General features: G+C 35.4%; 1 protein-coding gene across 1 annotated transcript; it reads right to left on the bottom strand.

The window, feature by feature from the left end:
• Window positions 1–725: 725 nt before the first annotated feature.
• On the bottom strand, window positions 726–25,353 carry LOC123561662 (galactose-3-O-sulfotransferase 2-like). The gene is made up of 3 exons (XM_045354176.2): window positions 25,066–25,353; window positions 3,615–3,653; window positions 726–2,294 (listed from the first exon to the last, which is right to left on the bottom strand). Exons 2-3 carry the CDS (start codon window positions 3,650–3,652, stop codon window positions 938–940), a joined length of 1,395 nt encoding a protein of 464 aa, XP_045210111.1. The 5' UTR covers window position 3,653; window positions 25,066–25,353; the 3' UTR covers window positions 726–937.

Raw genomic sequence — 25,353 nt, 5'->3', positions numbered from 1 at the left:
ATCACCCTCTAAAAATGCCCCCATGAAAACAGCCGTTTAGCAGTTACGCGTAGGTAGACATTTTTCGCAAAGAATAAAACTTATTCCAAGAAATTTACAATGAAAATGGTCTAGATCTATTCTCAATACTATAAGCAATAAACATAAGCCAAAAATTTAACTGTCACCTCCTCATGTCACTCATTATACCAGATTTCATCCATAGCATGGAACTACATTTTGGACTACTTCACATGTAACACTGAGTAGTCACTTCCGGTTTGGTGTAATCCGTCCTTAAGATGGAACTGTTTAATTAAATGAATTAAAACATTTTAAAACTTTTTATGTACTAAATTTTGTTCCTATAATAAAATAAATATCATATGGCAGCGTGTGTGACATTGATATTGTCAACCTTTTCGCCCTCGGGTGACATTCTGTCCTCGGGTTGACAATATCAGTGTCACTCAGGCTGTCATATGATATCTATATATTATTATTTATAAGTGGTATCTGTTTGAGGTATTTCATTTTAGATATGTTATACCTATACTATTTCATAACTATGCAGTCATATTTTGCAGCATCAGTGTAGATGTTTTCTATTAGCCTGGTCAATTAACACATAAATTAAACGACTTCTTAGTGATATGCAGGAAGTGTTGGTACTTTAACGAGACTTGGCGTTAACGTAACAACGTTACGCTGTTGCCTTCGTTGTTTTTCAGTTGTTATATATTCAATGAAAGGCAAGACGTACAATATATTCTTAATAAAGGTATAAAGATAAGGCCGAAACGTTAATAAAACAGAGTGAAATCTAGTCTTTTAACGATTGTCATCCCATTGGACAGTAACTGTGGTATAAACTAAACTGACATCTCTTCTCGTCCTTAAACGTTGTTTTTTTTTTTGTTAAATTCCAACCGAAGCTAATTGTTTGAGATACTATCTTTCAAATGGTTTTCCACATGTGATGTACGGGCCGTGTTCGTTTTGACATAAATCTTTGAGCCCGTAAAACATCATTTCTATCGTAATTCTTCATAAGGTCGTACATGATATTTAATTCTCTATGTCGTCTTTTAAGAAACTCAACAAATTTTAATTCCTTCATTTGCATATATAGACAATCCTGTTTTGTTACTTCAAAAGGTTCGTTCCATGCAGACTGGGCTATTTTCAGGAGTTTTCTTGTTCCCAATTCGCAGAAATCTTTTACTAACTGAAGCACTGATTTAAAATGTTCCACTTCATTTATAAAGTCAGGACCTTCAGCCGCTATTTTTTTATCAAAAATTTCGTAAAATGTTTCATATACAGCGTAATCTAGGAAACACGTGGATTTAAATTTATCAAGTTCATAAGGAGTTAATATAACGGGCTGATGGGCGTGACTGTTTGTTTTTAAATAAATGACGTCTGCTAGATCCCAGTTCAAAGTTCTTTTCATAAGTATAAGAGATTCTTCAAATCTTTCCATTACAAGGACCTGTTTAAAGTCTTTTTTCAACAAATCAAGATGCTTTTTAATATAGTCCGTATCGTTAATTGAAGTTGTGGGAGAAAACCCGAAATCTTGTCCCATTGCGTTTTTTGTTTTAGTAAACGGTTTCAATTCATATAGATGTGGCCGATTGACAAGATTGTGAATGAAGTTTAATCTAGGAACTTTAACAAGTAATGGAGATTTCCACACGTCCCTGTAATAATACGCGGCACTTATCATACGTTCCAAGGGTTCCCGAATGATTCCGATATTTACCGTATCTTCCGGAAGCACTGATCCAAACAAATTCCGGCTGTATACAGAATGGCAAGCCAAAATATCGCGATGGTTTCCAGGTGCCACTGGCATTGCTGACTTTGTACTAAGGAAGTAGTGTCCTTTTTCTGGTAGAACAAATGTTAAATTATACTTTAGACCGAACCGGAAGAAGATATTTTGCATAGTTGTTGAACCGGCCTTATGGACTTTTAAAAATCCAATATGAGTTATTTTCTTTTGCGATGTATTCGACAACGCTTTTGGTGTAATGTTTACACTTTTTGTGTTGTATTCTGGGATGTTATACGTGAATATATTCCTCGTCGATGTAGATTTTACTGGTTTAACTTCTAGATACTTAAAAATATTATCATTTTGAATCGATGCATTTTCTGTGACCATACTTGTATTCTGTTTTCGATTAGTTATATGACTTTTTATATACTTGTGTGTCGAAGCAATCCTTGTGGAGACACCAAGAAACGAATATGCCTGTAAAATGGTTGTCACAGAAACCAGAGCCAGTAAAATCGATATTGCCAACCTGAAATAGATAAAAGCATAAAGGAATAACGATTCATTTTTCCCATTGTATTTTGTGACAGTTTATAATGAAAATGTTACTTTTGTTTGTACTGATTTTATAATGAAAATCCATAGCAGTGTGTGAGCTACATATGCAAATATGTGGTTGAAATAACAATTTAGAACATTCAACACGAGAAAATAATAAAACATAGCAAATGAAATATTGAACTTTATAACTTTTTTATAAAACGCAGTAATTAATGCTTTATGCAAATTCAAAGTCTTTGGTGAACATGACGTCACGATAACAAAAAAACAATGGTACGATACAACACAAAGACGGCACGATACAACACTTAAACGTCAAGACACAACACAATTAAGTTACGTTTTAACATAACGATGATACAATACAACACAGCGACGACACGACATGACACGAAACAACGATACATGTAGTATGATACAACATAACGATATCGAACGATACAACACAAAGACGGCACAACACCACACAACTATGGCACGATTTTATAAAACTATTATAATTATTTATGTTCAGCACGACGCTAGTAGGATACAACAAAACGATGTTGTACGATACAACAAAATGAAATTACGATAAAACACAACGATGAAACGATACATTACAACAACAGCACAATGATGGTACGATAAAAAGCAACGATTGCATGACACCAGGCCACCATATAGCATCTTTCTACGCTACGACTCAACAAATCTACCTACGATGTTTCGGTACAAACCAATGACGACACGGTAGAAGTGTTCAGCGTACTCAATACACGAGACGGTTATGAGACGGTTATGGTATCGTCGTAATGCTTTATCGTACCGTATTGGTCTCGAATCATGGTTCCATCGATCGACGAAAGGTTTAAGTTCGCTAGCGGGCGACGGCTGCTTAAAGTTGCACGGTATTACTGCGCTATAACCTGAATTCGAAGACACTTTATTCAACAGCAAACGTTCAATTTACCACGTCGGATGGATAGTTCATTTTATATTACACTCTTAAATATAGATTTCCGTACGCAAAACTGAATGTAGCTTACTAATCACAAGCAATTTCTTGGTCTTATTAGAAAGAATATAAGTATAAGCTTGGGATTCAGGTGCTACCACACTTAATAACACCACGAAGTCCGAGAGTGATGTACTATGTCTAAAAGAACATTTTCATTGTTGCACGTATTATATATTCTGTTTTTTAAAGGAATAATTAAAATATAAAATATATATAACAAGTATAAAGGGCCGTTACAAAGTGTGACCAGTTGAAAAAATAAATATAGCTTAACAGAAATCGGCTTACCATTTGGTAATTCCCTTTCTTTTTTGTTTTCCAATCATTCTGAAGTATAAAAGAAAATTACATATTTATTCTAAAGCACTAACAATAAAATCAAAGTTCGCTCCATTTTCTGGTGAAAAGAAGCAGTCAATAATTTTAATTTTCATACTGCTGCTTGAGCACGTTATATTACTATTTCATTAAATCCGCACAATGTCTGGTCAAATGGATTTTTTGCCTCCAGATTCCTAGAATAACCTCGACAATTAACACCTGATGCAACTACATGTCTAAAGTATTAATTATTTATAAATGATATTACTGGTCCCTGTAGAATTGTCATATACACCTACATGTATTTAAGGGAAAGAAAATGTTTTATGAAACTTAGAATATCTTTGTTTCCAACAGAAAACAGTTTTTTACAGCACGCCTTAATAATATTTGCTTTATACTTTAATTTATAGCGAATCAAATGATAATTTCAGATAATGCCAAACACATCTGCAGCAACCACCTATTGTTGTATAAACACTATAGAATCTGGTATCTATGTAGGGTTAAATTTCAATCTATATGGAAATATGACTTCACATAAACCAGTTTTTACAACTAAAAAGACTAAATGCCGCACAAGACATTTAATGAAATAAAAAAAAAAACATTCGTAAGTTAATAGGGCCTGCACTGAAATATTTGAAATGTCTTCCTTGGCAGATTGTTTTTCAAAGTTATTGAAATATCAACATAAATCATATAATTGTTTTTGCAATTGAGGACATATTTATGGGCGGCGGTTACCGCCAAAATTAGTAAATATACAATCCATTCATAAACAAGTCAGTCAGTGCAGTGCATTTCAATGCCGTCTAGTCTAAAACTCCATCCCGTCCAATATATTTGCATTCAACGCATTGTATTTTGAAACCAGTTAATACAAAACTTCATTCCATCTACTTAAACAAGGAACGATGCATTGGAAAACCTGTTGCAACGCAATGTAATATGAAATCATCCAATTAAACATGAAACCATGCAGCTCAAAGTGAAGCCGTTTAACACAATGTGAGTACGTGCAGTGTAAGACGAAATGATTCATTACAACTTGACGCTGTTTAATGCATATTGACACCGCTTTGTGTAATTGAGAGCGGTGTATTAAAACTTGATGCCATGCAGTCCAATGTGAAGGCGTTTTACGCAACATGAGTTCGTGCAGTGTAAAGTGAAACGATTCATTAAAGTTTGGCGCCGTCTGATGCATACTGAAACCATGTTGCGTGATTTCGTGAGCGGCACATCAAAATTTGATGCCATGCAGCCAAATGTTAAACCGTTTAACGAAACACGAGTTTGACCTGTTATAAATATAGATTATGGATCAGTTTTACATAAAAAAACGTCTTGAAATTTGTCCTAAAACCAACTTTGTAGTACTATTCTTACATTTAATTTTAAACAGTTACTGCGATTTATTAAAATGGACCTTACTTTCGTGAAACATCTTTCTTCTTAGGTTAAGCTTTATCAGAAGTATGTTTTTGTTGTTGTTGTTGTTGTTTTGGTTGGACAGACAGGATCTTTTTCCGTTTTAAACAATATTTCATTTAAGTTGGAAAGTCAGTTTCCTGGATTTCATACGACCTGTTAGGGGATCCGAGCGAACGTAGCAGATACTTGTGGATATAGTTAATACTAGTATGAAATCAAGGAAACCGACTGTCCAACTTAAATGAAGAACTGTTTAAAAACGGCTTAAGATTTTCCGCCGCCACTCCCCTCCCACTCTCCACCTCTAACCTGCTCGCTTAGCTCAATTAGGGTGAGCGCAGATGTACGGATCTTGGGGTCGCGAGTCCGATGCCCGGGCTTGGCTTTGTTCTCCGTGACGATTTGATAAAAGACATTGTGTCTCACATCATTCGTCCTTAGATTCATGTAGGGAAGTTGGCAGTTACCTGCTGAGAACAGGTGTGTACTGGCATAGAATCCTAGAACACAGGTTCGGTTAACTGCATGTCGTTACATAACTGAAATACTTCTGAAAAACGGCGTTTAACCAAAAACAATCAAACAACTCACCCTCCCCACTTCCACACCCCATCCCGACCCCGAAAAAAAACAACAAACAAACAAAAATTGTGAAGTACATGTAAGTTTGATACACTGTCTAAAAGCATAAACACGTAAACATAAATTTCATAGGATTAAAAAGTAGCTCAATTTTGTATAATTTTTTCTTTTACTGAGTCTGTTTCACGAAGCATACTTCTTACAAAGCTTTAACTGAGAAGAAAAATGTTTCACGAAATAAGGTCCCTTTAAATATTCAGTTAACACGCAGGAAATGTTTAAAATTAAATGTTAGATTTTTACCACAAGGTCGGTTTTAGGATAAATTTCGATATATTTTTATGTAAGGAAAAATATTCAACAGGGAAAACCACGTTCCAAAAACACAGCCTCCCCAAAGGCACACACGAACAACACTCACACACCACACATACAAACAAAATAAACATAAAAGGACAAAACAAACAAATACAGGGGCACCGCCTTGGAATGGTCAGTGGCAAAACCACCGCTGGGGAGTTTAAAGCGGTATATAGTGCACCTAACCTCACTCTTAGCCCCATGTTATACCTAGCTGCCAGGTGAAACCCTAACATACGTTAAGGCAACAGAAGGAACGTAATGTAAAACTGATCCAGAATCAATATTTATGAAAGGTCAAACCTATTAACCGATAGTCTGCACGTACTGGTGTTTCGTTAAACGGTTTAAGATTTGGATGCATGGCATCAAATTTTGATACGCCGCTCCAAATCACACGACATGGTTTCAGTATGCATTAGACCACACTGGATAACCGGCTATCCTGACGCCCGCTGGAAATGTAACCCAGCTGGAAATGTAACCCAGCTGTAAATCGGTATGTAAAGTTTTTCATTTATTTCTATTAAAACGAAGCCAATTCTTGCAAATCAACTTGACAGTTTTGTCAAGGAATGACCATGGCTTACATTTACCATTTCTGGGCCAAAAACGATCGTTATGTTTTGAGATATTCGCTAACAATTTCCTCTTTCTGAAAAATCGAGCAAAAATCCAAAGTTTTGCGCAAATTGTTTTGTTTATGAACAACCTGTGAAAACTTTTATCATCTGGTTTAACAGATGTGTCCTTTCGGAACACCTGTGTGAAGTTTCCGGGTTCTACGTTATTCCTGAAAAAGTATATTAGCCGTTAAATAGGCATGGTCGAGAAAAAAAGACTGTCGAAAACGGCCGCTGTAGTTGAAATAGGCAGTCGTTGAAGTCAGCTGTCGGCTATCGAGAATACAGCTGTATAAAGGTAAAAAAAAACTGTCTTGTAGACATGTTATATGCCCCGTAGAGTCTCTGTTTAGTCTATCAGTGTTTTTGCGATTTCTTTCGTCTTTCATTTGTGTAAAATGTGTATACTTGCAGTCAGTAAACAGTTTGTATATACTTATGTATGTATGTTCCTTATTGCCATGTCAAGTAATTCTGGTTGATTTCATAATCATTGTCCTTTTGGTTTAGGATATTAAAGTTGCTTTGTTCCTTTCGTCCGTCCGTCCGTCCGCCAGCAGTGTCTTGTCCGGGCTCTGATTTTACATGCATGGACTGATTTTTAAGTATTGATTTTTAAACTTCAAACATGTGTTACCAATGATACAAGTATTAGTGAGGCCCATTCTTTAATGACCACCTCCAATGTCATTATAACAAAACAATCTTTAACACAGAGCTATATACAAGTATTTTGTGTCAGACTGGCAATTTCTACACGCATAGACAAAATTTCAAATATATTGTGTCGTATAGTAGAACTTTTATTTTCATGCGGCTTTATTTGATAGCTGACAGTGTATTGCAGGGTAATTTCACTTGTTTCAATATGTCCTTTTCATTACTTTTTTCAATAAAAAAATATTCCGGATGAAGTAGCTGGTTTACATTTGCTAGGCAATGATATAATGGGTTTATTTCTTTTTTTCGCATAATACATGATTTATAATTTCAAAATCAATTCAATGTTATATTGTTTATGAATCATGCATGTACAATTGTACAATACCTAGCGTTGTAAAAAATAACAGTGTAAGACAGAAAGAGCAAATGTGTAAACTGCACAAAAGGGGGATAACCCTTGTGACATAAATTCTGGGATCCGGGATCGTAAGATCGTAAACAAGCAAAGAAGAGTTCCGATCTACCTTGTTATATGTTGATTAAAGCTACATGTGGCTGCCATGTTAAGAAATGATTAACACTCATGTGAGATTTTGCAACGTTCTGCTTATTTAGATTTGAAACAATCGTTTTCAATCGTTTGCCCCGAAACATCAACAACTTGCAGTTTTAGACCATGAATAAACTGCTATTTGTTGAAAAGGTATTTATGAATAAAACAAAATGGCAGAATTACATTAGGAGCAATTAAATAATTATGTATGAGCAAATAAGATTATATACCTATCTTGTAAATCATGTATTATGCGAAAAAAAGAAATAAACCCATTATATCATTGCCTAGCAAATGTAAACCAGCTACTTCATCCAGAATATTTTTTTATTGAAAAAAGTAATGAAAAGGACATATTGAAACAAGTGAAATTACCCTGCAATACACTGTCAGCTATCAAATAAAGCCGCATGAAAATAAAAGTTCTACTATACGACACAATATATTTGAAATTTTGTCTATGCATGTAGAAATTGCCAGTCTGACACAAAATACTTGTATATAGCTCTGTGTTAAAGATTTTTTTGTTATAATGATATTGGAGGTGGTCATTAAAGAATGGGCCTCACTAATACTTGTATCATTGGTAACACATGTTTGAAGTTTAAAAATCAATACTTAAAAATCAGTCCATGCATGTAAAATCAGAGCCCGGACAAGACACTGCTGGCGGACGGACGGACGGACGAAAGGAACAAAGCAACTTTTAGACCCTAAACCAAAAGGACAATGATAATGAAATCAACCAGAATTACTCGACATCGTAATAAGGAACATGCATACATAAGTATATACAAACTGTTTACTGACTGCAAGTATACACATTTTACACAAATGGAAGACGAAAGAAATCGCAAAAACACTGATAGACTAAACAGATACAAAATATACATAAAGAAGAGACACTACGGGGTATATAACATGTCTACAAGACAGTTGTTTTACCTTTATACAGCTGTATTCTCGATAGCCGACAGCTGACTTCAACGACTGCCTATTTCAAATACAGCGGCCGTTTTCGACAGTCTTTTTTTCTCGACCATGCCTATTTAACGGCTAATATACTTTTTCAGGAATAACGTAGAACCCGGAAACTTCACACAGGTGTTTCGAAAGGACACATCTGTTAAACCAGATGATAAAAGTTTTCACAGGTTGTTCATAAACAAAACAATTTGCGCAAAACTTTGGATTTTTGCTCGATTTTTCAGAAAGAGGAAATTGTTAGCGAATATCTCAAAACATAACGATCGTTTTTGGCCCAGAAATGGTAAATGTAAGCCATGGTCATTCCAGTTTCGTATTAAATGGTTTTCAAATACAATGCATTGAGTGTAAATATATTGGACGGGGTGGAGTTTTGAACTAGACGACATTGAAATGTATTGCACTGACTGACTTGTTTATGAATGGATTGTATATTTACTAATTTTGGCGGTAACAGCCGCCCATACATATTTAAACAACATGATTTGACATTTTCCACATTTTGGTGAAAGCAAACAGTTTTAGTCCTGTTCTGCACCATATAATGTGTCGTTGTTCCGTAAAACCCCAATCAACAAATCAATCAGCCACGAAGACAATGCATTTATAAAACGTCTCGAACTAAGTAAACTCACGGCCTGTAGACTCTGGCTCCCTCTCTTTACGGAGGTGAGTTGAAAAAAGAGCCAGAGATACTTCCGAGACGGCGCTAATGACCGGAACTATACAAGAAATGTAAACAAAGAAATAGGGTGTGTTTACTTTTTACTTTCTGTAACACATTCAAGACGTTATTTCAACAAAAAGCAATGTAGTTCCACTCAAAAAATGGTTATACATTTTATGTATGCAGATCGATCTGCAGAGCGATGGCATTTCTTGGCGTTAGAACTTTTAAAATTGTTAAATTAGGCCGGTTTATACCTAAAGAGGACATTGTCTATATATTTCGCCCTTATTTACACAAGTCGGAAATTACAAAGACATCGTACGGATGTTGTTGAAAGGAATGACATTACTATATAACCTAGGTGATTTGTTAACGGGTAACACCCATCTAGGTGTATGTTTTGCAAAGAGAAGGAGCCAGCGCCGCAGAGGAGGCGCTTAGAATCAGAGTGGGAGTCAATGCATTTAATATCAGGGCGTTTAACGATTTCAAGTTATTAGCAAACGTTCTGTTTTCCTTAAACTGTATTGAGATTTATATGTTCCTCTTGTGTCTATTGTAACATGTGTAATGGCGCTTGAACATAGCATCATTAGTTGTATAAATTTGATATTTGCAATATTATGGGACTTTCCGATATGACAACAGTCTTTCATGACCATCTGTAGGACCACATTCGTAACAGATCGCATTTGTAACAGATTTCGTACGCATGCGATCGCATTCGTAACAGGTAAAATGTGTTACGAATGTGTTTGTCCAACATGGGGGCTGACAATAGAAGCACATATGTATCATGTTGAGTTTTATACTGCAAATGTTCAATCAGTTGGCTGTCATCGCAACATCATTAAATGACTGCCATAAGCACCATCACAAGTTAGCTTCGTCGTCGTCGACGTCATTAACGTCATAAAATTATTTGAGCCGCATCATGAGAAAATGGGCCTTCGGGAACTTTCGAGGCTTTGCAACCAGTGTGGCCCCAGATCAGCCTGTGCATCCGCGCAGTCTGATCATAGCCCACACCGTTCCCTGTTATTTCAAAGAAGGCTTATTCTACCTGAATATGAAGTTTTCAGACCCTAATTCAGATGCATAAATGCACAGGTCAGCCTTAATATAGAGTTTCCGGAAATTCACGAAAATGTTCGAATACCAATTTTCCAATGACTTGGCTCAATTGTTATTATCATTTCTGCATCCAATGCCACTACCACTATAATATGATCACAACTTCAGCTTCTTCTACTGTTACCTCGACTAGCTGAAAGGTAGACCCATATGGTCAGGTCACTGGTTCGAACCCGTTGGCGACATACATTTCTAGCTATCTTTCGTTATCTAAAGCTGTCTCAAGTTTGGTGACAAACAGGAAGTTGCTATGTCCTGGTACAAATTATATACAACTTGTCATGGGCGGAGTCGTTAGCCTTAAGTCTAGGAGGGCCAGACCTTGTGCATGCTGCGAATTTATGTCTATGAGGTTTTAAGAAAATACACCTTAGTTTTTAATTACCCTCACCCCACTTAGCTCGCTCGTAAGGAAATAGGCCTTCGTTTATTATAATCCCGCCGTGAAATAGCGGAGTTTGTGCGTTCGTGCAGTTATATATAGGTTCTTGTCCTTGGTATAACTTGCCCATGAATTGTTAGATTTTTAAATTATTTGGTACAAATGATCAGCATGGATAGAAGGTTTGTTGCGATCATGATCCATCTTGATAGATCCATATCATGGTCACTGCTTTGAACTTAGATTTGTTTTGTTATTTTGCTGTAATATATACGTTTGTGTCCGGATCATAACTCGCTGTAGTCAGATTTCCAAATACTTTGGTACAAATAACAACAATTTATTGACAATCTGTAGTGATCATATTACACATATTACTGCAAACGACTCAAATTTTGGCACCCTGTAGAATGGTTTTGATAAATATTATATTTGTATATACGAGTTTACACTCATACAATCGTTTACGGGTCTGGTAAAACACACCGATACACGTAAAGTCTTAACTGGGTGGATGAGAGACACAATAGCTCTGGAAATTCCGGCCCTGACTTGAAATTCAACAGGCTCCGCCGGTTTCGTAATCTGCAAAACTATCCACTGCACCACCCTCACCGGTGGAGTTACTTGTGCCGCTCCTATAGAGATACAAAATAAGAGTATTTCCATACGAATGCAGACACCAGGCCAGGCAAGAAAACTGTCTTAGTAAATATAATCCAATAAAGTTCACGTCAGGGTTTTGAAATGGACATATTTTATTTGATGTATCCATTATCTTCAGTATAAGTTTGTTTTTTTTTTTTTTTTTTTTTTTTTTTTTTTTAATTTTTGATTGTTCAAAGCAATGCGAATTGACAAAGATAAAAAAAAACGAAAACGAAAAACCTATCTTGCAGCGAACCCGCGCACGCCGACGACATCAGGATCAGAACAATAACATTGAGCAGTCTTCGAATAGCCAAGCTAGTCACTATTTAAAAGTATACATAAATGTACATATACCCGGTGTTCTACGGAAACAAGCTTTTACAAGACTTTCTATGTTAGTTGAGACTGCCTTGATCTTGTTTTAGTACATTTTATTTGTTGTTGAAGCGGTACAACCAGCGATTTGCCGATTATAAAAGTTGAACAGGGATTGCATGTGGTGTGCATCTTCCCCTTAAATCATACATATTCATTTATTCATGCATTCAGTAAAAATGAAATCTTACAAACCAAAAACCGATATCGGAAATTTATAAGTGACATGTACATGTAGTACCATGCTACTATGAACAGACCAGTCATGATAACGGTATTCTTTCCAAGTTTAATTGCCAGATAACAATCCAGTACCAAGATATTAACCTGACCGGAAATATGCCTCTAATCAACAAGAGGGTAGTCACGGCCCACTATCGCTAACATGAGTAATACTACACTAAACAGGTTATTAAATCTGCGTTGATTTATTTTTTGCCATTTCAGGGGCAATAACCCTAAGACAAATAGCGTGATGTGGCTACTCTTCGAGGAAAAAAAGCAAGATATTAATGATAAAAAATTTCAATGCAAGTTTGGTCAAAATCAAATAATAAATGTGATCTATGTCATGTTTACAATGCCAAAGTCAGCAAATTTTGTCATTTTAGGGGCCATAACTCCAGGACAAATGGTGCTATATAGCTGGTTTTCGCACGGAACCGAGATGGTATAGATATATAACTTCTATACAAGTTTGGTCAAAATGGAATAATAAATATGGTCTCTATTGTGTTCACAAGACTAAAATAAGAAATTTTGCCATTTAAACCATTACTCCGAGACAAATGGCGCGATATGGCTGTTTTTAAAGGAAGTGAGATCCTTTATAAGTTTAACAAGGCAGCCTGAAAGACAGCTAAATCCCCCGCCACTGGTATGCATAGTGAAAGGGTAAACCTTTGACCTTGAGCTGTGACCTTGACCTTGAACTGACATGGCTGACCCATCATATTCTGCACATCGTCTAGATGAGGTGTTCATTTGACCCAAGTTTCATGAAAATCCTTCAAGGGGTTTAGGAGATACAGAGCTCAAACCTTTGACCTTGAGTTGTGACCTTGACCTTGAGTTAACATGACTGACTCATGAGTTCTTGATGAAGTGATAATTTGACACAAGTTTAATATAAATCCTTCAAGGGGTTTAGGAGATACAGAGTGGACACAAAATGGAAGGCTCAAACACTTGACCCTTATTGTGACCTTGACCTGGAGCCGGTATGGCTTACTCATCAGTTCTGAACGTCGTCTTGATGAGGTGATCATTTGACCCAAGTTTTATAAAATTCCTTCAAGGGGTTTAGGAGATATAGAGCGGACACGAAATGGAAGGCTTAAACCTTTGACCTTGAGTTGTGACCTTGACCTTGAACCGGCATGGCTGACTCATAAGTTCTGCACATCGTCTTGGATGGGTGATCATTTGACCCAGGTTTCATATGAATCCTTCAAGAGGTTTAGGAGATACAGAGGGGACACGAAATGGTAGGCTCAAACATTTGACCTTGAGTTGTGACCTTGACATTGAGACGACATGGCTGACTCATAGGTTCTGCACATCATCTTGATGAGGTGATCATTTGACCCAAGTTTCATGATTATCCTTCAAGGGGTTTAGGAGATACAGAGCGGACACGAAATGTTACGGAAGGATGGAAGGTCGGAAAGACGGACGGAGACCATTCCTATAAACCCCCACCACTCGTGGCGGGGGATTAATAAAAATCAAATAATAAATGTAGTCCCTAGTGTGTTGACAAGGATAAAATCAGCATGTTTTTTGTTGTTGTTTTTTTGCCAATTCAAGGGCCGTAACTCCAAGTAAAATGGTGCAATACGGTTGTTTTTGAAAGGAACCGAGATCTTATAGACATATACGTTGTGTGCAAGTTTAGTAAAAATAAACAAAAAATGTGGTCTCTATCTCGTTCACAAGGCTAAAATCAGTAATTATTGCCATCTCTGGGGCCATAACTTTAAGACGAATAACGTGATATGGATGGTTTTTGAAAGGAACCGAGATATACACGTTCTGTGCAAGTTTTGTCAAAATCAAATAATAAATGTTGTCTCTATCGTATTCACAAGAAAAATGTGAACGTACGGACGGTCGGACGACGGACGACGTACAAAGGATGACCACAATAGCTTACTTTGTTACATCGTACAAGTAAGCTAAAACATGTTACAAATGTGTTTCAGATGTAAAAATGCACATTTTTGTTCATTTTTCCGATTGAAAATGACATGTGACAAATGTGATCAGATGTCACATCAAAAATCGGCATCGATCACATTTGTCTCAAAAATTGTTACAAATGTGCTTGATTTCTGTTACATATGCGATCTCATTTGTAACACGTGTTACATATGCGAGCGCATTTGTAACACCTGTTACAAATACGATCTGTTACGAATGTGGTCCTACACCATCGAACTTTATAATTTAATTGAGTAGTGAAAACGATTTGGCAATCAATATGATTACAAATTTGTTTATTCTCGGAATTTCACCTTTACTCTCAATATTTGGATTGTTACAAGTCTGTTGTGTGTTTAGTCATGCGTTTAAACTTTTAAAAGTTTTACTGAAAGTTTACTGATAGACTTGTAGAAAGGATTGTTTTGATAAGGAAATATGAAATAACATCACTAGATTTTACAGCTAAAACTTGTTATCCCACATATTCGAAAGGTTACAAACAAATCAGAAATGACATGTTTTGGAGATACTTATTCACCTATTAAAATCGAAGGAGTATTTTTGTCATTGTCCGTGTCAGTTTATCTCTCGTTGTGAAGCTACAGCTTGTATTCAAACGTCACATAAGTTAAAAACTGTGTTATCATTTGTATATACAACTGTAAAACGGCAGAGAAATGGGCACAGACAATGTCAAAACAATTTCCCACCAATTCTAACGGGGAATAAATATCACAAAAACATGACATTTTCAATTTTATATGAGCCGCGCTATGAGAAAACCAACATAGTGGGTTTGCGACCAGGCTGGATCCAGACCAGCCTGCGCATCCGCGCAGTCTGGTCAGGATCCATACTGTTCGCTTTCAAAGCCTATTGCAATTAGAGAAACTGTTAGCGAACAGCATGGATCCTGACCAGACTGCGCGGATGCGCAGACTGGTCTGGATCCATGCTGGTCACAAAGCCACTATGTTGGTTTTCTCATGGCACGGCTCATTTCTTTATTCAAACTATACTAGGCTACTGTAATGAATATGTTCATCAATAAGACTTTCAGTAAAACTTATACGTGACTTTACACACAACAAAGTAAATATTCAAAATAAAAAGAGTAGATGAAAGGGCGTGGTACGGTTTACATTGAAAAATGGCCTTTCGTGCAAATTGCTAAAGATCAATCACTAATACCATCACCCGTTTAAATTACAAAACTTAAAAAAAAATCAGAAATCATAAAAAAAAATGTCCCTTCTACGCGTCGATTTTCAACCTGACTATGTTCGAAAAATATCCATTTATGCATAATTTGACGTTACGTCAAAACGTTATTGAAAGTCATATACGAGTAATATTCCTTTAATGAATGAGTTCAATATATTCAGTGCTGAATCTGCACGAAATCAATATTCTATTTCACATATTCAGAAATAACATCACACCCTAAAGTTAACGAAGAAGACAGTAAAAAATAATTTTGCTGATTAAAAATAGTTCCATGATCAGCGTATATATATATAAAAATGTTCTATATATTTAAGGAGGTAGGTTACCTTGTTACCAGGGTAAATTCAAATTAGTTGAACCGCAGCAATTTTTTGTAATTTGTGTAATATGATGTTTTAACAGCTACAATCTCAATTTCGTTTTTCTCTGGCCCTTCAAGTTCAATTTTTATCCAGGTTTAAAGAACATGACCCTCCAAAGGTATTTTATATTGAAAGAAGAAGGAAAATACGGATATTTAACACTTTTCAGTGTATTTTAGTTTCACTGATATCCGTAGAAGTCTGCATAATTGATAATTTTACTAGCATGCGCGTTAGCTTTCTAATTTAAGCTTAAAATGTATATGTCGCGGGGCTCGTGTTTCCATGGTAACGCATTTTCTCTCCTTTTTTAAACAGCTATGTATAAAAACGGGGTTTTCGACGGCTTCAGTGCCATTCTGTTAATGACCAACATGGAATATTTGGGTAATATTATTAGCAAAATACCAAGCACTTTACATGGTACCCTATTTTTCTTAAAGTTTAAAGTAACCATGGCAACAGAGATGTTTAAAATAGCTTATATCTTGCTTTTTGTCGCAATTTCTTATAAAAAATATTGAATAAAATTATATTTCTTGTTAATGTAGCTTCAAAACATATTATTTCAAACGTAAGTTATATTTTCGTGTTATTTGTATTTATTCAAACAAATTTCACAGCTTAAAATACTTGCAGCAGTACCCTTCGTCTTGCATTTTTCATGGAAAAATCGTTCAGCATGTGCTATTATTCTCATGGATGTTGTTGTAATGAAAATAAAAAGCCGAAGCTGTGTTCCTTAAATAGACCAGTGTCAAGGCTTTTGAATTTTACATTTAGATATATAGGTCACGGGCTTCGTTTCCATGGTAACATCAATTCAATTCAAGAAATCACAATTTTCTACTGAAATTTGAACAATTTTAGAGCTTAGTTTTAGTATATAACTAACAAATTATCAATGAAAACTGAAAAATAGGTATTACAAATCAAACTGCAAGTTTTTTATTTGAAAATGGCCGTAACAAGTAACCTTTCATCCAACTATATTCCAAATAACATCGGTTACCATCATCCATTTTCTTACATTCCGCATAACATTTCAATATAACTACATAAAAGAAGCAAAATATTGATTGTTATTCAGAGCAAAAGACTCATAAAAAATGTTTCAGCAAATAATAGCTGTTTGAAAATAGTTCAAATAAAGAAAATGCACAGAATTACGTACTTTCAAAATAAAAGCTATTAATTTTGCGCGGTAACTGACACGTAACGTCATGACGTCAATGACGTCATTTTAAGGCAACATTGTTTTGAAGCGTTTCTGCGGCAATTTATTCATTATTTCTGCATTATTAAACCATAAAGCATCAGATCGGAGACAGGTTCATGATTTGTTTTCAGAAGAATGAATATACAAACACATTTAGTTTGTCGTGAACGTCGTCGTAAATCGTCACGTTAGCTTCCGGTTGGACATGCGCACATACAAATATGAAGGTAACCTACCTCCTTAAATTGATTCATTGACAGTATATTCGATCACGTCCTTGCAAATACAGCCTAGCAATATCAGGTCCGTGGAGTTCACAGGGTGCATGTGTATGTTATGTGATAATAGTATTTTCTTAGATTACAGAGGTGGTCTTTGTACGAGTACGCGTGCTTGTAGGATTTTATTCTCAATCTGTATTTCATTAAGCGTCTATGTGCCAACGTTCTGAACATTGCACTTAACACATACGCTCAATCCAGGGGTCGTGGGTTCGACCATGACATCAGTACTGGTTTTTCCAGGAAGCGGACTCGAGAATGGTTACAATAAGCTTGAAGCGAGCTAAAACAAATTAGTATAAATTAACACACACTTTAGCCGTATAAGTTCGTTTAATAGTTGTATGATAGAGCTCCGTTCAAGCCGTTGCTGGGATGGGGGTGGGGTCGGGGGGGAGGGGGGGGGGGGCATGCGGGGTGTTGTACATTTCATTAGACTCAATCAAAACAAGTCTGCTGTTATTTCCTTGGTTGTGTTCTGTTTTTCCAAAGAGTCGTTTTGTATTTTATTTAATACAAAAATGACATGCTGGAAATTCTATAACAAAGATTCACCTACAAGAACGAGATAGAAACACTTGCCTTAAACAACGAGGTACCTTGTGTACAAGTTTACTGGTTCCATTTACTGGTTCCAACTGGCGTACACACCAGAGGCCATGCAAACAGATTCCTACAGCCTTTCACCCATGTAAACTCATTCAAGTACTCGTTCTTCCCTTTCGGAATCCAAATTTGGAACAGGCTACCAGAAGAGGTATTGTTAGCCCGTCCCTAGATGTCTTCACGACCAGGATGGGCAGGCTACACATGTAACTCTGGAGCAGAATGTTTTTATCCTGTTTTTAGATGCACTGATTTTCCCTTCACACATGCACATAGTCACAATTGTGCGACGATGCTCCAGAGGAGTCCAGCACATTACTCGGAAGAAGAAGAAGTTGAAAAAAAACTTCCGTTCTGTTCTGTTCCTTAAATTTATTAAAAATTAATGATAAAATGCTCGTTTTATTATGTTAATTAACGCGTTAAGAAAATACACTCATGTAAGATCCTCTATGTATTTCATCAACATCCGTAAAATTCAAGTATTAAGACTGTCGGCATTTTCCTTACAGATAATTCACTCAAATGGGTATTTATCAAAATTATGTAAATCTGTATTATGTTGAAAAATTATACTGAATTTGAACTTTACGACGTTTCATTGAAATCAAGGGTAAATTGAATGAAAAGTTGATTGATTCGATGAATTTTTAAAAGTTTGTAAATTTAAGCAGTGTGGTTTATAAAACAGCTAGAATATATGTTTTATTAAAATTGGTATTAAATGCATGAAAACCTTTGCATAAACATGTTTCGTTAACATCGCTGTAGCTAGCAAACTACGGGGACCCATGCATATATTTTCTAATTAATGTTGATCTGAAAGCGACACGTGACAAGTATAGTACATTATTACTTTAAACATATTTCAATTTTGACTAAGTAACGTTCAAAATGTTGAATTAAATTTTACTCCCCCAAATTACTTCTTACCGCCGAACCGTGTAGAAATTATCATTTACGAATCTGTAGGGCCTAGGCCTATCGGATAAGACTTGTTTTTTTTATTAATATTCAATAAAGAAACTGTCAATATAGTTTTGATATCTCCATACTTCAAAATGCTGTTGTTAAATGAACACAAGACTGTTTTTTTAAATGCACAGAAACTCATTTTAGTAAGATATTTAGCTTATTTTAAAACTTTACATTGAATTTTGTTAGGTGCTAGAGGTAACATTTCCTTCCACATTAAAATGTAAATAATGAAAAGTTTATCCGTTGCGGATATTGTTCATTTCTTGATTTTATAGCAAAAGCCACGGTTTTTCTACCATTATACTGTATTTCACATATAAATGACGTCATCAATAAAGCCACAACTGGAAACGCTAGTAACGTTATTTTCACTATGACGTTCAAATACTTGTTTGTAGATTTAATAGCGTTAATTATCTATCAAAATCTTTACTTTAGTGTTTTAGAATTTTGAACACATTATTTTAGGCCATTTTGTACTGAAAACCGTACCAAGCCCTTTGTAAACAAAACCATTGCCGCATAGTTTACATTGTTCAGTTCAATTTCAAAAGTCATTGGCTATGATATCTGCATGCACATGTTGTGAAATAAGAAATTCCCTTTACATAAAAGACATCATATACAACTAATGACCGAGGGCTATTAGATATGTAACAATAAAGATAAGAAGAACATCCGTCAAGGGGTGCTAATAGCTTAAATGAGCATTGGCTCCCACTCTGGTTCTTAGCGCCTCCTCTGCGACGCTGGTTCCCCCTCTTGATCATAAATGCACACAGGTGGGGAGCCATATATGCTATTTCTGAGTGGAACAACATTGCCCTTTTTTTAAATAATGTCTTGAATTTGTTACAGAAAGTAAAAAGTAAACTCACCCTCTTTCTTTGTTTACATTTCACGTATAGTTACGGTCATTAGCGCCGCCTCATAAGTATCACTGGCTCTTTTTTCAACTCACCTCCGTAAAGAGAGGGAGCCAGTGTTTACAGGCCGTGAAAGTGCTTGAAACATTTTAGATTTGTGTTGGTTTTTTAGTCATCGAATCTATTTGAACATGCCGCTATGTTAATGTGTGGCGGGTCGTCCATTCATATATAACAACTTCGTGCTTACCCGTGGAGTTCATATTCCAAATGTTTACGAATAAACCGACAGCTCAGCCAACCATAGAATGATATAAATCATAGCCTTTGATCATATTTACAATGGTCTTATTAGTATTCTCTAAGATCATAAGACCGCCTGTTATGAGAAAATGGGCACTTGGGAATTTTTCATTGATTTCTGCTGTTATTTACTGATGTCATATAGTAAAGGCATATTAGAATCTACCTGACTGATCTGCAATCAAGTTTTTCTCTTGATTCCCATAGTGACAGGTAACAATGTCGTGATTACTTCTGCTAATGCTTTGTAGTATTTAACCTATATATATATATTTCCACACTTTGCCTATAATTATCAATAATATGAATTTACACGTGATAAAAACATTGGCAGCGTATAAAGCCAGTTGCAGAAAATGTGCAATAAGTCCGATGTTTCTATACGTTATCCTATTTGAAGTATTTCTCTCCATAATATGATACACAAATGTATTTAAATACATATATTGTATTCCTAGAATATTCATAAAACCATTTGTAAAAACAGATAGGAGAGACTTAAACATGTAAACAATTAAAAGGAAACAAAACCTTTTCACATTTAGATAGCAGTGTGATATATAACTGAAAATTGTAATTTCACATTTATACGGCAATGTTTATTACTGACAAGAATACATTTCGCTTTTAGATTGCACTGTTGTTTTACTGAAAAGAATACGTTTCACATTTAGACGACAATTTCATTCAACATAACAGCCCGTTTTTATCCATTGCTTAATGAAAGAAAGAAAAATTGAGTAAAAAGAATATGTCCCTTCGTAAAGTATAGGAAATATGATCTAAACAGATACATGTTAATCTCTTTGTCAATGATTTTCACAGAAACAGAAACTACCGAGGACCGAGATACATATGAGCCGCACCATGAGAAAACCAACATAGTGCATTTGCGACCAGCGCCTTCGCCTCCGCGCAGTCTGTTCAGGATCCATGCTGTTAGCTTTCAGAGCCTATTGCAATTAGAAAAACCGTTAGCGAACAGCATGGATCCTGACCAGACTGCGCGGATGCGCAGGCTGGTCTAAATCCATGCTGGTCGCAAATGTACTATGTTGGTTTTCTCATCGTGCGGCTCAATTATGGTGTATTGCATTAAGAAAATAAATAAATTTTGCATTTCATTACATGTCAAATTATCACTGCACTTTACTTGTACTTTAGGCAGTATATTTTACATTTCTATTTTCAAAACGTTGAATTCCTGAATATACAGTTCAGACTCTACGATGAAATAAATCAAGAAAAGTGTACCTCAGTAAAATAGTATTGCTCCTAGTGAGGCTCTAACTCACGACCTCAGCCCACCCTAGAAATTGTCTATAACTACGACGCGCTGACTGAACAGTTACACAATGTTGTATGCTGGTGTATACCTCACAGTTCGTCCAAGTCAGACAAAGCGCAGTACATATTTACCAATTAAAGGTGTGTGTCCTGACTTTAAAAGATATTAAAGTTCAAATAACTATATAAATATGAATATATAATACAATTGTTGATATAACAGGAATCTGTGATCAATTTGAGCTCGTAGAGCATTTTTCAAAAGATATTAGAGTTCAAATAACTATATAAATATGAATATATAATACAATTGTTGATATAACAGGAATCAGTGATCAATTTGAGTTCGTAGAGCATTTTTGTTTCGTATTATCAACAAGTGTCAGCCTGAGTACATCAATATTGTATATGTGCAATACTGAACCTCTGTTTCATTTCGGAACAGAAACCTGTATATGTTGTATAAGAGCGCATTCAATTTCAGAGCACAGTATTCGTGTTGTATTAGAGTGCATTAAATTCAAGAGCACAGTATTCGTATTGTATAAGAGTGCATTAAATTTCAGAGCACAGTATTCGTATTGTATTAGAGTGCATTAAATTCAAGAGTACAGTATTCGTATTGTATTAGAGTGCATTAAATTCAAGAGTACAGTATTCGTATTGTATTAGAGTGCATTAAAGTGCACACTATACGTGTTGTATTAGAGTGCATTGAATTCGAGTGAAAAATATACGTGTTGCATTAGAGTGCATTGAATTCCAGAACACACTAAAAGTGTTGTATTAGAGTGCGTTGAATTCAAATGCACTAGATACATGTCATATTAGAGTGCATTAAAGTCAAGAGCACAGTGTTCGTGTTGTATTACAGTGCATTAAATTGCAGAGCACAGTAAACGTGTTGTATTACAGTGCATGAAATTCATGAAGACAGTATACGTGTTGTATTAGAGTGCATCGAGTTCCAGAATACTATTAATTAGCTGTAATAATATCGTTTTTATTCTTTAATGTATCAGTCTCGTCTATATTAACATCGGTAAATGATTCCAGAGTATGATAACCAAACGCCATGATCACCATATAATTAGGATTAACACACACGGAGTTAGTTTTTATCCATACTGATGAATTAACTAGCAGAACAATGCCCTTATTTAGTAAATTGATTACATTTGTTAGAATTTTTTATTGCATATTTGAAATATGAACTACTTGATATTATCAATAAAAATATAGAAGTTTGGTAGTCAGTCTAATGAAGGGTATACACCTTTAAGTTGAATCTAGTAATCGTAAAGGAAAATATTTTTATATTTTCGTTTAAAGGGAAAATATTGTTAATAATTTCGTTTAAAGAGGTATGGTAAGATAAACGTTTATATTGATAAACTTAAATTATTTGTCTTTCGGATTTCGATTCATTCTTTATTATTTTGTCATTTAATAATGTGTATAAAAACAACAAACAACAGTTACAAACGTCATTGTTGCATATAAATAAATTAGTGTACTAAATACATAAAATCCGTATTGTAAATATTTAAAACGAATTAAGCCAATAAATTAAAAGAAATATTTGAAAAGATAAAAGCACCATGTTTTACCACAGATCGTCCGAACTTTTAAAGAATAACAATTCAAGCCTTAAAACACTTCTTAAAGTTGGTCTCACACACATCCTATTATATGTGGATATAGTTAGTAAATTATAATGGGGATATAGTTAGTAAATTATGGAAAATTATACATAATGCTTATTTTCATTAAATATTTGTAAACTCCGTCAGAAAATTTATTAAAAGAGGAATCAGCACGAAAATCGAAAAGCACATTGCATGTTTAGTAATTGACCCCTCTACAGGTAGTCCATTAAGATTTCCTATTTGATTGTGCAATGGCTACCCAAGTTTAATAGGCCTGCTCCGCGATGCCAACATGAGCGAATAGAGGAAGAGGGTTTTTGTCTTACAACTTGCCTAGTCCTGTCTTTAAAAAATATGCTCCCGATGCTCTGACTTTAGACAAGTTATTGAGTACACTTGAGTACTAATATGTCGGACTGTTTGTATGTATATGTTTTACTTAGTACAGTCTGGTTTTGTCACTAATGTTAAATCTTACTACAGCTCATTTTATCATTGTCCTGTTTACACAGTTAAAATGACCAAAACTCCTCATTTATATAGGTTACTGACCGTTCCAAGGCAGTGTCTCTATTTTCGTCTTGCTTTTTGTCTGTTTTGTTTCATATTGTCTTGTATGTTGGCAGTGTTACTTTCCTTCACCCTCGCCCGCTTTAACGCATTTAGTTTCTTACGCCCCTCTTTATTCCTCATTTTTACTTACGTGCATACTTACTTATCTTTCGGCTTTCTCTCCTCTATATATAGCTATCCCACAGCACCCCCACCCCCGCCCACACACTTTTTGTTATCTTATCCCTACTTTTTATGTATTTCAAATTGTTATGGTGTATTTGAAGCAACTCGTCAACTATATCTTTCCTATACAATTTCTACATGGGGTACGCCTACCTGGCCCCGATTTCACGAAAATACTTAAGTCTGTTATTTGACTTAAGTACGTTAATTTGCTTAACTTTTCACTTTTCTTAAGTACGTTATTTGTCTTAGCTAAGCATTATACTTAAGTACGGACGTGAAATGTGAATTTTAACAAATGCTTAGCTAAGAATAATAGTATACTTAAGTACACTATTAAGAATTTTGCTAAGCAATTACTTTAGTATTTTCGTGAAATTATAGCCTGGCGATGTGTGGCCATGTGCTATAGACAACACTGTATTATTATAGTCAAACAGAGGTTCTTCGAAAGAAAAAGTAAAAAGGTACAAACCCACCAAAATAATAAAAATGTTTATTTAGTCGAATGTGATGGATTGGGGTCAAAAGAATGGAAAGGAGATATTTAAACTTTTTTCTTCCACCTAAAAATTATCCTAAATTCAAGGCATGGTTTATATTGCAGACTCCACACATTATGTAATCCTCTTGTCATTTATTAATGACGTCCTCCGTAGAATAAAGGGAATAATTGAGCCGCCCCATGTAAAAACCAACATAGTGCACTTGCGACCAGCATGGATCCAGACCAGCCTAGATCCATGCTGTTCGCTTTCAAAGCCTATTGTAATTAGAGAAGCCGTTAGCGAATAGCATGGATGCGCAGGCTGGTCTGGATCCATGCTGGTCGCAAATGCACTATGTTGATTTTCTCGTGGCGCGGCTCGTATATTGTTTTGTTTATGCTGGGCGGTCCGTCCGTCGGTAAAACATTCGATTTAAGATGAGCACTGAAGTACGTACAGATGTATGGTATTTAAACTTAGGAAGATACTGAGCAATTATATGTGGTCCGCACGTGTTCCTATTATTTGTTCGGTTGTTGATCAATGTTTACGCCCTTGATGTAAAATTGAATAAAGACTATTATGGTATGAAAGAAAAAAGACTTATTTTGGGTATAATCCAAACTTAATTTCAGCAAGTCATAGATCATACGGGCCTGACTTTTGTGCAGTGTTACCGGCAGCGTAGAAAAATCCATAATCAAAGTAGAAAATAAAAACTACATGGGTAAAACAACATGGAGGTAAAACAACTAAGATTTAAGACTAAGCATAAAAAGTTCAAGAATTTACCTTTAACGGTGATATCAGATATACCATCTCTGTCATTGAACTAATCGTTAACGGAACACATTCATAAAGTGGTGATAAACTGCAAGGAAAATATCACCTTTCTCCTGAATATCACAGTCAACCACAAGAAACATGCTTTACATTACTATTTGCGATTCGTAAAACTTAATATGTTGAACCTAAATGCCGCATTTTACAATAATAGCGCACTGCAACATGATCATCTACAATCATTTTGCAGATTATTGTACCTTCACATAGGATATCAGTATATTCCAGCACAGGTTA

This window comes from Mercenaria mercenaria, chromosome 12, assembly GCF_021730395.1.
Source record: "Mercenaria mercenaria strain notata chromosome 12, MADL_Memer_1, whole genome shotgun sequence".
Classification (NCBI taxonomy): domain Eukaryota; kingdom Metazoa; phylum Mollusca; class Bivalvia; order Venerida; family Veneridae; genus Mercenaria; species Mercenaria mercenaria.
This window is presented reverse-complemented; position numbering and strand designations above follow the sequence as displayed.